General features: G+C 46.7%; 1 protein-coding gene across 2 annotated transcripts; it reads right to left on the bottom strand.

Annotated features, from left to right (window-relative positions):
* Nucleotides 1–2,226: 2,226 nt before the first annotated feature.
* ZBTB18 (zinc finger and BTB domain containing 18) lies at nucleotides 2,227–10,929 on the bottom strand. Of its 2 annotated transcripts, none has more exons than XM_040636078.1 (2): nucleotides 10,900–10,929; nucleotides 2,227–6,016 (listed from the first exon to the last, which is right to left on the bottom strand). In XM_040636078.1, the coding sequence occupies exon 2, from the start codon at nucleotides 6,000–6,002 to the stop codon at nucleotides 4,434–4,436; it is 1,569 nt and encodes a 522-aa protein (XP_040492012.1). In that variant the 5' UTR covers nucleotides 6,003–6,016; nucleotides 10,900–10,929; the 3' UTR covers nucleotides 2,227–4,433. The 2 variants fall into 2 exon arrangements, with proteins under 2 accessions (XP_040492012.1, XP_040492011.1); XM_040636077.1 differs by lacking the exon at nucleotides 10,900–10,929 and adding an exon at nucleotides 8,421–8,724.
* Nucleotides 10,930–14,759: the final 3,830 nt, after the last annotated feature.

Below are 14,759 nucleotides of genomic sequence, written 5' to 3'. Positions count from 1 at the left end.
TAAAAGTTTCCCTGATTATATTAGAAACCCAAGAATATTTGAAGCTTTACAGGAATAAAATGCAATACAGGAAATGTTGAGATCTCAGGACTTTTTTTTTTTTTTTTTAATTCTTATCTGACACAATGGGGCTTGTAAAGTCTAATTTTTGTATGCTTGTGTTTCATTGATGAAACTTGTGAGAGTCTAGGTTTTTTAAGTAGCGTTACCTCTTGGGTAAAAAAATTCAACTGTTTACTTTGATGATTCAAAACAAAAGATTTACTTGGAAAATTAGTATTTCGGCCATTGTAATGTGCACTAGCTTGTAATTTTAATATAGTGTTCACCTTTTTCTAGGCTTCCAATAAGGTATAGGTAATCATGACGAGTCTGTTAAAGAAAAATCTCTACTTGATTCACCTATTAATCTGATAGCATAATTAACTAGAAAGGAAATCCAAAACCAATATCCTTAAACATTTTATATACTTCTTGGACATTCCCCGGGGAACAACTAGCACACAGGGCTGGGCCCACAGTGATCTAGGGCATAACTGATCATCTAAAAAAACAGATGGTTTCAGAAGTAAATGAAATCACATAGTTAAAATACACTTAGACATCAGCCAGATGTCAAAGGGGGAATCAATTTGAACGGTTTCCAACATGATTACATGACAAATTAATTTCCATTTTTCCAAAATGTAGCAAATGAACGAGTGATTCCTTCACTTCTCTTAACAAACGTGGCGATTTATGGACTTAATATTCTGTTCTAGTTTTGCAAGGAGTGTTTTAAGAAGTTGTTTCTTCCAAATCGCATGTCAAAATATTGTTCTTATAAGTATATCCAGCTAAGTTTAGGATAATGCTCCTCGGTTTAAATTAGATGCTAGTCAGTGAAACTAAATTGTAACTCTCAACATCTTCAGAAAGTTTCGAGGTACCATGACCAGCTACTACAGGAACTGAGAACACAAGATCCACCCTCCCCAACCCCCGCCCCACTTCCAGCCCTTTTTAAAAATAAGCTCTTAACTGCTGAAGAAATAATTTTGTGGAGCTCAAATGTACATTCCCCTTTCACGTGAAACAATGTTTGGTTGGTTAAAACCAAGTGTGAGTTGCATGTGATAGAAATCCTGCTTCAACAGCAACAACAAAAAGAAAAAAAACCAACAAGAACCCCCCAAAAAACAGAAGGAAACGCAAGGATTCCGAATAGTAAATGATTGTGTTCTATGGTAACCAAAAAAAAAAAAAAAAAAAAATCTTTTTGGATTCCCATCCAAAGCCACCCGGGGAGCTTATGAGTGTATTTTTAAGCTCTGGACCTTACACCCCACTGTTTCACAGAAGTTGAGAATATTCACATTACTCTAGGCCGTGTGATATAAATGTATTCTATTTGACGGTAGTAATGTAAACCTGTATCTTCGTATGTATCTTTTACGGCTGGAAGTTATGGGCAAATACCCGTCTGGGGATTTACACACCCGCTGCCCTGCCTGCGCCGGCCCTGCGCCCTGCTCTCTGTCCGGCGCATCCGTGTGGTCTTCCTGGGAATTCCTTCCAGCAACCAGCAGTGTTTTCTCACCCTGACACGCCCAAGGAGACGATCGTGAAGTCCGGGCGATCGCAAACCTTAGAGTTCAGAGTCCTCATGATTACCAAACTTTGAGAATTAAAAGTTGGGGAACTTCTGGGCTCTCCCAGCAACAAAAAGGATGCAGATAACCAATCATGAACAATTGAATGCCTGCTAATTTGATTGCCTAGAATTCCAGTCATTAGCCAAGCAATCTTCCAAATTAAGACATCCGGTCTCCTTCAATCTTCCACTTACACCAGAACACAGAAGAATAGATGGGACCCATCAACTTAGGATAAAATTACCCATGAAAATGGCTCGGGGTGTATGGGTGAGCAGCTAGTCGTACAGTGTTATTAGGAAAAACCCATGCTGCCTCTTGAAGTTCTATAGATTCACGGGATTTCTAGGGAATTACCTTAACATTCTTGATCTAGGGAGTAGAAAATGGGTCACGTTTTAAAAATGTGCATTAGTATCTTAAAGGACTGAAAGCCAAAATGTTTGCACATTTCCATTTGCGTGAGCTGAGGCATCCTAATCATCTCACAAGCTCCGGACAGAACTGATATTAAAAATAAAGATGCCACGTGCAGTACGTATCTAGGACCTACGGGTACACGATCACCGTTAAAATAACGCACACACGGGTCTCAGTTCATATAATTTATTGCAGTTAGCACACAGTTTAAAAATTCACCAACACACCAATAGTACAAAACTAAACAGCATTATAAGTTATTCCCCCCTCAGGAAAATAAAACATACTATGATTGTCAAAGCTAGATGTCAGTCTAAGTTTTAGAACAAAGGAAGAATGTGAAACTAATAAAAGGAAAAAGCAATCACTCACAATGACCACAAAAAGAAAATCCAAAAGAAAGTCCGTTTTCTCAGACATTGATTGTCTCCTCTAAATTAATAAAAATTATTTTAACATAAACTGTATTTAAAAAAACTAGAAACTCTTCAAGTAACTAAAGATAATGCTCCAAGGCCATTTTCACAGCTTTTTTTTTTTTGTTTGTTTGTTTGCTTTAAATGCCATTACAGCCAAATTAACACACATTTGACCAAATATTTCCAAAACAGTCCAGCAACACACAATGGAGTTTTCCATTCAGTATCTTAAGCACAAAAATAGGCTATGTTTACAGTAGTTAAGGCGATCAAATTTTAAACAAAAGCAATTAAAAAAAAAGGGAAAAACAGCAAACGTTTTCCATGCTACTCCCATAGACCTTATTTGTAAGTGCAAGACAGGAAAACAAACACTGTGCAAAATGCTTTTGCCCTGCGTGCTGGTCATTAAAACCACACGTTGGGCTGCAGCCTCTGCTGCCCCGATACACATAGTCTACTAACCCCCTTCCCCACCTTCCCCACGTCAATCAAGGCAGTCCAGTCCTTTCAGCCCGGGGCTTTTTCAGTCCATAGAATCTTTTCATGAGTTGGGGATTGGGGAGGGGGGGGAAGGAGGGAGGGAGCGAGGGAGGGTAAGGGAGAAGGGAAGAAAAAGAGAAGGGGAGCCCCCCCCCAAAAAAATAAAAAATAAAGGAAGAGAGAGAATGACCTATTGTCCATTTGTGCAGTAGTTATTCTAAAAATGCTCAACTGGGTAAATGTGTACACCTAAACTTTTTGAGCCGGCATGGGTTTTGTGCAATTAGAAGTTTGTTATAAATGCACACTGCACATGCAAATCTTTAAGCCGTTTGTAAACATTTATATTTTCCTTGTTATGTAGCGAAGTTATCAATTTGCAGCTTAAGTTTTTATTCAGCTTAACAGTTTCAACTTAAAGACAGTGGGAAAGTCAATTTAAATTATATAAAATAAAAATAAAAACAGTGCATTTACGTTCTTCATAACACCAGTTTTTTCCCCAAACGGTGCTATTTTTTTTTCTAAGGAAATTAAATAATTTTAAACTCACTCGTTAAAGTTATACAATGCAAACAAAGACAAAAAATATATTGAAACTCATGCATTTCTGTAGCGTTAATATTTACTTTTCAAGACTCAACTAAGAGCATCAACACAACCTGTCAAGTTCTTTGACACCCCCCCCAGCCCGTGTAATCAGTTACAGTATACAAGAACAGTAATTCACATTTTTCAACACACAGTTCAACACTGCTGAAGCTGCAATATCCTTTTTCATCCCAAGCAAACCTTCACAAAGACAGCGTCCCAGTGATCCCAGTGTACTTTCAGAATTTCTCTCATTGGGAACCGTCAGAAAAACCAGAAGTTGCCACAGAAAGTTTTAAGTCAACTGCTTGTTTAAAAATAGATAATCCAGCATTTCAGAAATTTTCCATTTGGGTCTAAAAGCATTCAGGTTTCCAACAGCCAGAAAAGATTCATGCAATTTGTGACATATAAAGAGGCTAATAAAACTGGAGGGAATTTCTACTCTGAAAGAGGCAAAGAAACAAGAAACAAACAAAACAAAAAACCAAAACAGAACAGAAACACAAAATCAAAACAGAGTGGAAAAAGAGAGAGAGGGAGAGAGAGAGCGCTCAGAAGACAATGCGGTGTGGACAAAATTAAGCCCTGTGAAAGCATCTTGTGATAGGACGAGTTGTTTCAAAGGTTCTTATTGGCTTGCTTCCCCTACCCCCTCGAAAGAGAAAGCCCTCTCTAGTCTCCGACTTGCTCGAAAGTCTCTTTTACCAGAATGCTAAATTAGTGAGAGTCTCATGCTACTCTAAAGTGCAAAACCGAGTTAACACCCCGACGTTTTAGTTCCAGGAAACAAGGCTGCTTTTAGACCGTACCACAACTAGATAGAGATCTATGTATATCTATGTATATATATATATTATTTATATATATATATATATATATAAAATCATTTCCAGAGTTCTTGAGAGCTATCTTCTAAGGTCCAGTCTCTGACAGTGGGCAAGCTCAGGGCTTCGCTTTTGACCGACAAGGAGTTCACCAACTCACAGTGGAACTTGCGGATGTGTCTGTACAGGTCCCCGGACTGCGTGAACCTGCGCTCGCACCACTTGCAGGCGTGCGGCTTCTCGCGCGTGTGCACCACGGCGTGGCGGCTCAGGTTGTGCGAGTACTGGAAGCTCTTGCCGCACTGCGTGCACGTGTAGGGCTTCTCGCCCGAGTGGGTCCGCTCGTGGCGCTTGAGCGTGTACATGCACGAGAACGTCTTGCCGCACAGCGAGCAGGTGGGCACGTTGACGTCGGCGGCCGGCTTGCTGCGCAGCCCGTCCTGCTCGCGGAAGTGCGTGCTCAGGTGGATCTGCAGGATGTGCGGGCTGGGGAAGACCTTGTTGCACAGCGGGCACATGAAGATCTGGCCGGCCGGGCTCAGGATGTTGGACACGTAGGGCAGCAGGCTGCTCTCCATGCCGCCCTCCACCGGGCCGCGCTCGGCGTCCGGGCTCATCATCTCGTCGTCGCTGGCCTTGTCGTCGCGCTCGAGCTCCCGCAACACCGAGTCCTCCCTCAGCGGGGCCAGGTGCGCCGGCTCGTACTGCCCCCGGGCCGCGGCGCCCGCGCCCTCTTTCCCAGCGCTATGTTCCATGTCATAGTCACTAGCGCCAACCTCGCTCTCCTCACAGGAAGCCTCTTTCTCCACCTTCACCTGCACCAGGTTGCTTCTCAGCACGTCCTGTGAAGAGAAATAAGAGCTGTTCAGATTTTCAACTCCCGAAAGGCTGGACTTGACTGACAGGTCCAGCACACAGTCAACATCTGCCGAGTCCCTCACGGAGCTGACAGACCTCTGCGACGAGGACTCGGTCGAGCTGCAGGGGCTGGCCGCCGTCTTCCCGGCTGCCGCGGCGTGCGGCTCGGCGTCCGCGCCGGCCGGGGGGAGCCCCGCGGGGTCGGAGGGCAGGCGCATCCACACGGTCCCGGGCTCGGCCGCCAGGTCCCGTTTGCCGGGCAGCAGGTTCAGCTTTTCGTCTTCGCCCTCGTCCTCGTCACTGGGCAGGTCGCCGGCCATGTGGCTGCTGCCATCCGAGAGGCTCTCGACTTTGTCCGAGCAACTGGAGGCGTCCTCCTCCTTCTTGGTGCTGTCCGCCTCCGTGGTGGCTTTCTCTTTCAGCTTCTTTTTGCACACTTTGACAATGTCATACATGTGGAGATAGCTGGCAGCTGCGAGCACGTCTTCAATGGGCAAGTCTTTGAACTGGAGTTTCCCTTCATACATGAATTCAAGCAGGAGAGCGAAAGCTGGGGCTGTAACAATGTCGCTGTTCAGATGAACAATGTCTCTTTTGTCCAGCTGGTCCTTGTAAAAGAGGTGGAAATACATGCTGCATGAAGCCAGTACAGCTCGGTGCGCGCGGAACTGGGCATCTCCCACGAGAACAGTGCAGTCACAAAGGAAGCCCTGGTGCCTCTGCTCGCTCAGACACTGCAGCAAATGTCTACTGTGGTCTGGAAACTCCATGCTGTCTTCATAACCTGGGGAGAGACAGATTTCTCGTGAGAGCCCGCTCAGGAACGACTTTCCAGCGCCCTAGTCCTCTAGTCCCCGCACCAAAAAAAAAAAAAAAAGAAAGAAAGAAAGAAAGAAAGAAAAGAAAAAGATAGTGACAGTGATTCGGCTCAGGCCGCCGAGGTACACGTCCCTGAATTTTAATCAGGCTTATGACCCAGGGACTACCAGATCACTGGCACAAAACCTAAATGCGAGAAGCAAAAAAAAAAAGGGCACTCTCCAGACTTCCTCGCCCCAGCCGAACAGTCCCTGATGCATTTCCACCTTCCTGGAACTTTGAGTCAAGTTTTAAAAGCCTTCATTTCAGTGCAGCCTCTTACTGAGAATGAGAATTTAGATCTCTTTCAGCAGAAGTGAACCTACTCATCAAATTATGTCCTACAAAACCTACAAAACAGCTTTAATTTAAAAGGGAACAGCTCATAGAACGAACAAAGAAAAGTCCCAAACACATTCTGGAAGATTCAGAAAACTTGTTCAACCGTCCTTTTTATTTTATTACTCTTGATACATGACTGCACTTAGAAAGCACAATTTTAACACACACACTGGCTGAATCGAGGGGGGAAAAAATGAAATCGCATAATTAGCCCAGAAATTAGCAAACAACTCACTTTTAAAGTCAGAGTGTTACGACAACAAAAGCCCTGTGTACAAAACAGATGTTCATGCCTTAGGATTTGCAGGTACGGCACACATGTACGAGATCAGAAAGAACTATACCAACAGATGGAAAAGATCATCTTCACTATGAACAAATCCAAATTTTTTTAAATGAATTGAGAAAAAAATAGTAATATTTCTTTGTAAAATCTGTACATCCAGAATATGGGCAACCAGAAGGGCTTCACTTAACTCTGAAAAATCCTCATCTGAACTCTGATCCGTTGCAAAGCAAATGAATTCCATACTAAAATTATTGCAAACTTTTAAACGAAGGCAGATCGTATTCAGAAGCTTTACAGGTTCAACACCCGCCCCCCCCCAAAAGCCTTGCTAGAAAAAAGAAACTATTTTTTTTTCTGACTCTGCCTTACCTCATGCAACAGAAAATACTTTGTTTCAATAAAACTTGATATATTTTGTTTTCCCACTAGCTTCTATTCTTTCAAATATGCATCGCTGCCCTTGTTTTTTGGTGAAGGAGGGTGAGATGGAGGGAGAGGGAAGGCGAAGATGTACAAAGGGTCAAAATTCAACTGCAAAATTCAAGTCCTTAAAAAAATCAAGAAAACCCGACTTCCCCTTTCCTGTGACCAGAAGCAAGGTTCCACACCAGGCAGCTCAGAGAGCGCGTCTGGGGAACGGACACATAGCAATTTAATATTCCAGAAATTACCTCCCTGCTTTTTCTCCACTTTGCCCAAGATGGACTAAAACTTTCATCCTAGCCCCCAAACACCTTCCGCACGATGCCACCGCTAGAATAAACCAAGATTTACAATACAATCACTTTAAGTGCCCCACAGCTAACATCAATCCTAATCCTTGAGAGGGCTAAAAATAAAGATTGGAGGGCAGCTCACAAGGTAGCGTGATCAAATTAGGAGGCTGAGAGGACAGAGAGGGACGAAGAAGGAAGCTTATAAACATCTGATCCAGCTGACTGTGGCCATATGGCAGCTGCTGCCCAGATAAAGAGATTAAGAATAGAGGAGTGCGATTACAGCTGTCTGGCCAATTCAGGCAGCTCAAATCTACAAGTTCTAAATTAGTCGCTAACACAAAAACTCCAGCAAATAATTATTGTTATGCTGAAATAAAAGCTCTCTTAAATATATATTTGAAAGAGAAATGAGGAAACCAGTCAAACTATTCTCCTGGGGACAAAAGTTTTTTTTTCCCCTTTTTAAAAAACCTTCGGTTTCAAAAGCACTACAGCTGTATGTTTCAGTAGTGCTGCTGAATGTTTTGAAGAATAAAGTTTCACAGTGGAATTAATTACACAACAATCTAGCTTCTTAACTAGAATAATCTTCTCATATAAGTTTGAATGCTGGATTCCAGACAGTTTACTATTTCTCTCCCCCCTCCACCCCGAAAGCAAAAGGAATCTAAATAGCAGTGAACCACAAGAAGCATTTTAATCCAAAGTGATCTCAAAAAGCAACATTTCAAAGCCTTTCTTAACATTTCAAAACTTGAAATATTTCTGTGTATTAAAGTTATTTACTTGCTCGAGCAAAAGGGAATAAAAATTAAAACTAAACAAGCCCAAGACTTTCAACTCCAATAAGATGTTCATTTAATACTCGGTTTCATATATTATTCCTAAACTGGGTTAGAAAAGTAATGTGATTTTTTTTAATTAAATAAACAAAACACCAAAACAGAAATATGCTCAATCTAATCTCTTGCTACTCCTACCTTTAGGACACATAAACCTGATTAAGTCCTTTCCTCTGAGTCTCGCTGGCTCCAGGTCTGTTACATCGGTGGAAAAAAAGCAGACTAAGAGAGACAGATGCAAAGTGGAGATGATGTTAGAGAGGAATAAGATACCTTCTCCACCACAGATCCGCACACACTAACTCCCTGTCTGTGTGTTAGAATAAAAGGCTGAGGGATGGCAGGCTGTCAGCTGCTCTGACATCATGTTCAGATGGAAATGCTACCTCCAGCTGTGCTCCTTTTAATGCCATATGCTACTCCTCTACACTCCTGCCACCAGCTTTTTCTTAGGAGAACTTTTCTCTTCTGTTAGTATAAACAAAATACTTCAAAGTCTCCCTTTTTTTTCCAAACTTTCTAACAGAAAGAAATGGAAAAACTCAGCATATGGAGTTCTACTGTATTTATGGAATAGCAACACTTCTGTCTTAAGTTGGTGGACTGGCTTACATACTGACAGCACACTCAAGCCACGGTGCTATTCAGGAAATCCAGATTCACTTTTATTCAACTCCAACGTTTAGTTTCAAAGGCAGCTCAGGGATATTTTTAAACCAACCCAATTGACATCTCCAGTCCCATTTCAACATTATTACGGTACTTTCATTTTTTTTCTGTGCCGAGATAATGGCATACGTGTCTCAGAATGTTGGAAGACGATACAGAAGTATTACTCCAGCCCGATACACCTTATGATTTTGCTCTTATTTTAACTGTTTATCTCCTACTACCTTCTCAATAAAATTTCTCACATTGCCAGTTAATGCAAATTTCAACTCTCAGTATCAACAAGGTGAAACTGCACTTTCTGAAATCCTGGAAAGTACTTCAGTTCAACAAGACAAATTAATAAACTGATACAAGCTGCTACAGCCACTTAAAATGAATGCGGCACCTGCATATGCATATCGGATCTGACTCTCCGCTCAGAAGCAGAACTTTGTCTTCCCCTTGATCTGTGTCCCATAACAATCTCTTTTTTGGGTCACTCTGTAATGTTTCATGATCACAGGAAAACCTTTCAGCTTTCAGTAAGGGCGGGGGCAGGTCTAGTAAGTTTGGGAACTTTTTAGCTCGACTTTGTGGGTCTTTTCTAATGGCTGATGAAATCGTCACGTAACCCGGGCTGGGCTGACCAGTGCCCTGCAAGGTGCTGCGACATCTGTGAATGTCAAATACATCTCCACAGACTCTGGGGAGGCTGAGGCGTAGAAAAGGCCTGAGGCGCGAGTGTCGCAGCCCTGGTGATCACCACTCCGTCCTCATCAGGAAACCGCGGCAGAGTTAAAGAGTAACAAAAACCAACGTCTCTGTCCTGTCCTTCTCGCTTTGCCAAAGTCACAAACCTAACTTTCTCTAACTTTGCGGTGAATGACATAATGACGAACGCCTATTCCAGGAGGCACTCTTCGGAGCTGCATTCCTTCTCAGCCACACAACCTATTCTCCACAAATGCCCTCGCCCCATTCCAATATATCAGACATTAATCACCCCATTTACCCAGTGGGGTGGGGGTGAGTGACAGTTTAATGAGTCCCAAGCACCGCAATGGGCCAGCGACTCCCACCCCACAAATCAACCCCTTCACAGTCTTGCTACCGCGGGGTCCAGAGACGGTCTGCGAGGCTGGGGTTTTGTTTTTCCAAGGGGTGGGGGCGAGGGTGCGGAGTAGGGACGAGGGTGGGGAAGAAGTAATGCAAATCTCCACGCAGTTCACCGTGCATAAAACACACGGGGAAAGAGGAAGGTTAAACCACAGGGAAGGAGGTGGAGGGCGGAGAGCCGGTGCAGCAGGAAAACACCTTCAACAGCAGAGGAGAAAACAGACCCGGGTCACGGCAACAACAAAAGAAAAGTCGTAAGAAGAAGCCCGCGGGAGGAGGGTGGCTGCTACCGCTTCCCCGACGCCGCGGCGCGCGAGCCCCCGGGGCCTCCCGGCAACTGCACCAGCCCGGGAGGGGCCCCTCCCCCGCCGGCCCCCTCCCCCCCGGGCGCCACTGCAGCTGCACCGGTCCCCGGAGCCGCGGCCGTCCCGGGCGCCGCTGCAGCTGCGGCGGCTCCCAAGCCCCCTCCCCCAGCCCGCCGCCCTCCGCACCCGGGAGGCGCCGCCGCAGCTGCACCGGCCGGGAGCCCGCCCCGCGCCGCAGCTGCACCGGCCGCGGGGGGGGGGTGTTGGGGGGGCGCGGAGCCGGCGAGCCCGCACCCCGCCCGACCCCGCAGCTGCGGCGGCCCCGTCCCCGCGCCCGGCCTCCCGCAGCTGCGCCGCCCCCCGCCGCCCCAACCGCTCCAAGCACACAAACTAACTCCACTCGCGGGGGCGCCCCCGGCCCGGCCCGCCCTCCGCCCGCCCTGGCCCGCCGGCCGGGGCCGCACAGCTGGCGCCCCCCGCCCGCCAGGGGGGCCGGGCGCGGAGCTGACGCCGGGTCAGGGGCCGGGGCCGGCGCCGGGACTCACACGGAGCGGCCCTAAGTCACCGCGTCCCCGCCGCCGCCGCCGCCGCCGCCGCGTCCTCCGCCTCCTCCTCCTCCTCCTCCCGGCCGCCGCCGCCGCCGCCGCCGCCGCCGGACTTGGTGGGCTTCCTCCTCCTCTTGGCCCCCTCCCTCCCGGCCCCCCCACCCCCCAATCCCGGCTCCGTCGCCCGCTCCCCCCTGCCCCCTCCCTCCCTCCCACCCACCCCCGCTGGCAGCCGGAGGAGCGCGGCGGAGCGAAGAGGGCCCCACTCTCAACGGCTCCCCATGGCAGCAGCCCAGCGGCGGCCGCAGCCTGCCAGACACAGCGAGGGAGCGAGCGAGGGAGCGAGCGCAGAGCCGCCGGCCGGGGAGGGGGGGGCCGGGGGCTGGGGGGGGCGGGAGGGGGAGGGGGAGGGGAGGGGGCGGGAGGACGCACCACGCACGCACGCGGCGGCGCCGGCCAGATGTTACCCCCCCGCCCAGCCTCAGTCCGCCCCTCTCCTCCCCCTGCCTCCCTCCCTCCCGGCGTTGGGCCTCTGCGATTGACCGTAAGCGGCTGGACCAGCGCTCCCTGCCCGCCCCCAGCGCGCAGTCTCCTCCAATGGGAGGGCGGCTTTGGAGGAGGGCGGAGGGAGTGGCGGGCAATCGTCGGACTGACAGGAGGGTGCAGCCAATGGGACAGGGGAGCCGGAGCTGCCGCTCGCACGCGCCAATCGCAAGCAGAAACTACCGGGGTGGGCGGGGCCCGGGCGGGCGGGGGCCGGTAGCTAAGCGGCGCGGGGCGGAGTCCTTGGGCGCAGCGGCGGTGGCGGCAGCGGCGCCCCTCTGGGTGACTTGGCCGTGAGAAAGTGAAAGGAGCCCGCAGGCGGCGGCGACAGCTGCGCTGGGAGGGGCCTGTCTCCGGGCTCCGAGGCCTCGCGCACCCTGGGAGTGCAGAGCGAGCCTTTCGGTGTGCACCGTGACCACCAGAAATACACTTTTAAACGCAGTGGGGCTGGTGTGCGCCGAGTTACGCAGGTATCCTCGGGAGGCAGGGCGCGCGGGGACACGGAGCCCTGGAGCCGGCCTGAGGCGGCCCCCTCTGCTCCCCGGGCCGCGGGCCACGCCGCGCAGTCGTCGCCCGCCCGAGCCGGGGAGCAGGACCGAGCCGCGCTCGGGCTCCGTCCTGCCGCGCCCCCGTCCCCAGGTGCACGTCGGGGCGCCGCGGCCGGCTCGGAGAGGCCGGTTCTGGGCGTCGCTGTCCCGACGTCGTCGTCTGGTTTCGGGCGGCGCGCCTGCGTTTCTCGCAGCACCCGCGCGTCCCCTGCGGACTCGCCCTGTGACAAGCACACACTCCCAAGTGACCAAATGTTAGAGAACTACAGTAAAATTGCTAGTTGTAGAAGCCGTAGCCGGATTCCCTAATTGGTACGTATCAAGCCACAACGTTCAACCACCGAGGGGGAGACGTTAGGACCGCGGCATCGCCGGGGCCTCCCTCCGCATGAACTTGGGCTCATCCCTCCTCTTTGCTGTTAAAGTGGGTTCATCACGGCCGCGAAGAAATGGAGGAACTTCTATTCTCAAGGAATTGGAAATCTTGCTGAGGAGGCAGGGACTACTAGTACAAAGTTGAATAGCAAGTAAAACAAAACCGATTCAAGTATGTGAAATAGAAAATTGCAGTGAGGAAGTCAGTACACTAGTAATTGTCAAATGAAATGTGTTTATTCTTTGCTAACTGAACCGGGACTGACAAGCCTGTTGCTAACCAACGTGCCAGGAGACCTTTCAACTGGGCAAAATGTGCTTCCACTTTGTTCCAGGTCAAATGGGTAAACTAAGTTGAAAGTATGGTGTGGGCAAATCAGGCATGTTGAATTGCTAATGAAGTAAAAAAACAGGAGCACACACCATTCCTGGAACCGGAGTGCAGTTGGGCTGTCCTGTTAGAAACAGTGGTGGTGTGCTCTACTCTTCCCTCCACTTTTTCATATGCCCTCAGGATTGATCACTGAGGTCAAGGCCATCCTGTGATAACTAGTTTTTTTAGTCCATGAAACATACTGTTCTATGTAGGCTTTTAGTGAATTCTAGATCTTTTAGTCTATTGGTAGAAGGCCCAATTTCAGTTTGACCTGGTTCCAGTTAGGGGAATTTGTAAATGTTCTTCTTGATGGATGCAACATACTAGTAAAAAAAAAAAAAAAAGAAGAAGAAAGAAAGAAAGAAAGAAAGAAAGAAAGAAAGAAAGAAAGAAAGAAAAAGAAAAGCACATGCTTTGCCAACAAGTTCAGGAAGAAAAAGGGAAAAAGAAATGTTTGTATTCTCAAAGCTGTTCCTCACCTATGAAAAGTTAAAAATAAGAAAGTAACAGATCTTTGGATGAATAGACATAAAGTCAGGATATTAAATAATAAATTCATGAGAAAATTAGAACAGATTCTCCACAAAAAGCTTGGAAACTCAGCTCTGTGGCATATAGAGCAAAATCACAGCTGTAACAAAAGGTTTTACAGAATGTACCTACAAGGAGAATAACAGCCCCGGAGATGAGCCAGGGGTCTGACATGTTGATGCCTCAGAAGTTGTGAGCATTGTCTCCTAGATCTAGCAGTCATTACTAGAATTCATATTGAGAGCTGAGTAGTGTAGCCGGAAAATATAGATTAAATGGATATTTAAGGAAGCAAGGATGTCGTCCCTCAATTATGTAAAAGATTTTATAAATTTATGAAAATGCATGGAATATTCATACATTGTCAGAATCAATAAAAACATTTCTGGAGTATTTATTGTGTTCAAGAAAGGCACTCTACTGGGATATGGAAAACAGCAAAAAAGCAAGAGACAGGTTCTCTCTTTCCTGGGGTTTAAATGTAGCTGGGTAAGAAATGGTGTAAATATATAAAAATCTGAAACAGCAGAGAGACTAAATAACAATTTAATAGGATATCAGTGTCAGAGGTAAATGTAATATGCAGTTGTTACAACCGGCTTATCCCTGGTCCCTGGTGAGGTTGTATTTTCTCTGCCCCTTTTTTTACATGAATTTTTTTTTTTTACTCCCTGACTTTATTTGAAAGTGTAATAAACTTACTATAAAAATGATTCTTTTAATCATCTTTGGAAAATCATCAGCATACAAATTGTAAATAAAACAAGACTGATGCCAGAGGTGTCATGACACAGAATGATTACTATTTTTACTGAGTGCCCATTGGAACCATGGAAAGTACTAAGTCAGACCCAGATAGCCCTCTCAGGTAAGCTCCTCAAAGTAGGGTCTGTTTACCTCTACCCAACAGGCTTAGCAAATTACCAAGATAAAAAGCTACTTGACAGAGTTTGAAAGCCAATAATTTTTTTCCCTCTCCCACAGTGAGGAAAAAAAAAAAAGTGCAGAAAGTACAGTCTCTAAACTATTAGAAAAATGTACCATTGCTTTCCTCTGGGGAAAAAAAAAAAATCCCAATCCTGTACAGTTAACAACCCACACTTTCGGAGAGTCCTGAAATAAAAACTGACACAAGTCAATCTAACCGTTCATGGTTAGATTTCTTGCCAGAGACCAAGTTTTATGTTTTAATGACACATGGATTTCAAACAGTAACAATTTAACACTATAAAATGTTGACAGACCAAATAAAATTTAATTTAATGGGCAACTCCATAAAATGAATGTCTGACTTTTCAATGTGACCCACAGGTCAAATCTCTGAAAAAAATCAGTGCCTTTGTTATGCCTTGTGCAATAGGTCATGTCAAAAAAGTTATCTATGCAATTAATTTTTGAATATTGGCTTTTTATAAATTTTATAATTGGGGTCTTTTTTCTTAAAAAGTTAGGGAGGCAAGCATTAATAATAAAAGACCAGGTATTCC

The sequence above is a fragment of the Ursus maritimus genome, unplaced genomic scaffold (assembly GCF_017311325.1).
Source record: "Ursus maritimus isolate PB19 unplaced genomic scaffold, ASM1731132v1 scaffold_2, whole genome shotgun sequence".
Classification (NCBI taxonomy): domain Eukaryota; kingdom Metazoa; phylum Chordata; class Mammalia; order Carnivora; family Ursidae; genus Ursus; species Ursus maritimus.
The sequence above is the reverse complement of the archived record's forward strand: the minus strand, read 5'-3'. Positions and strand labels throughout refer to the sequence as shown.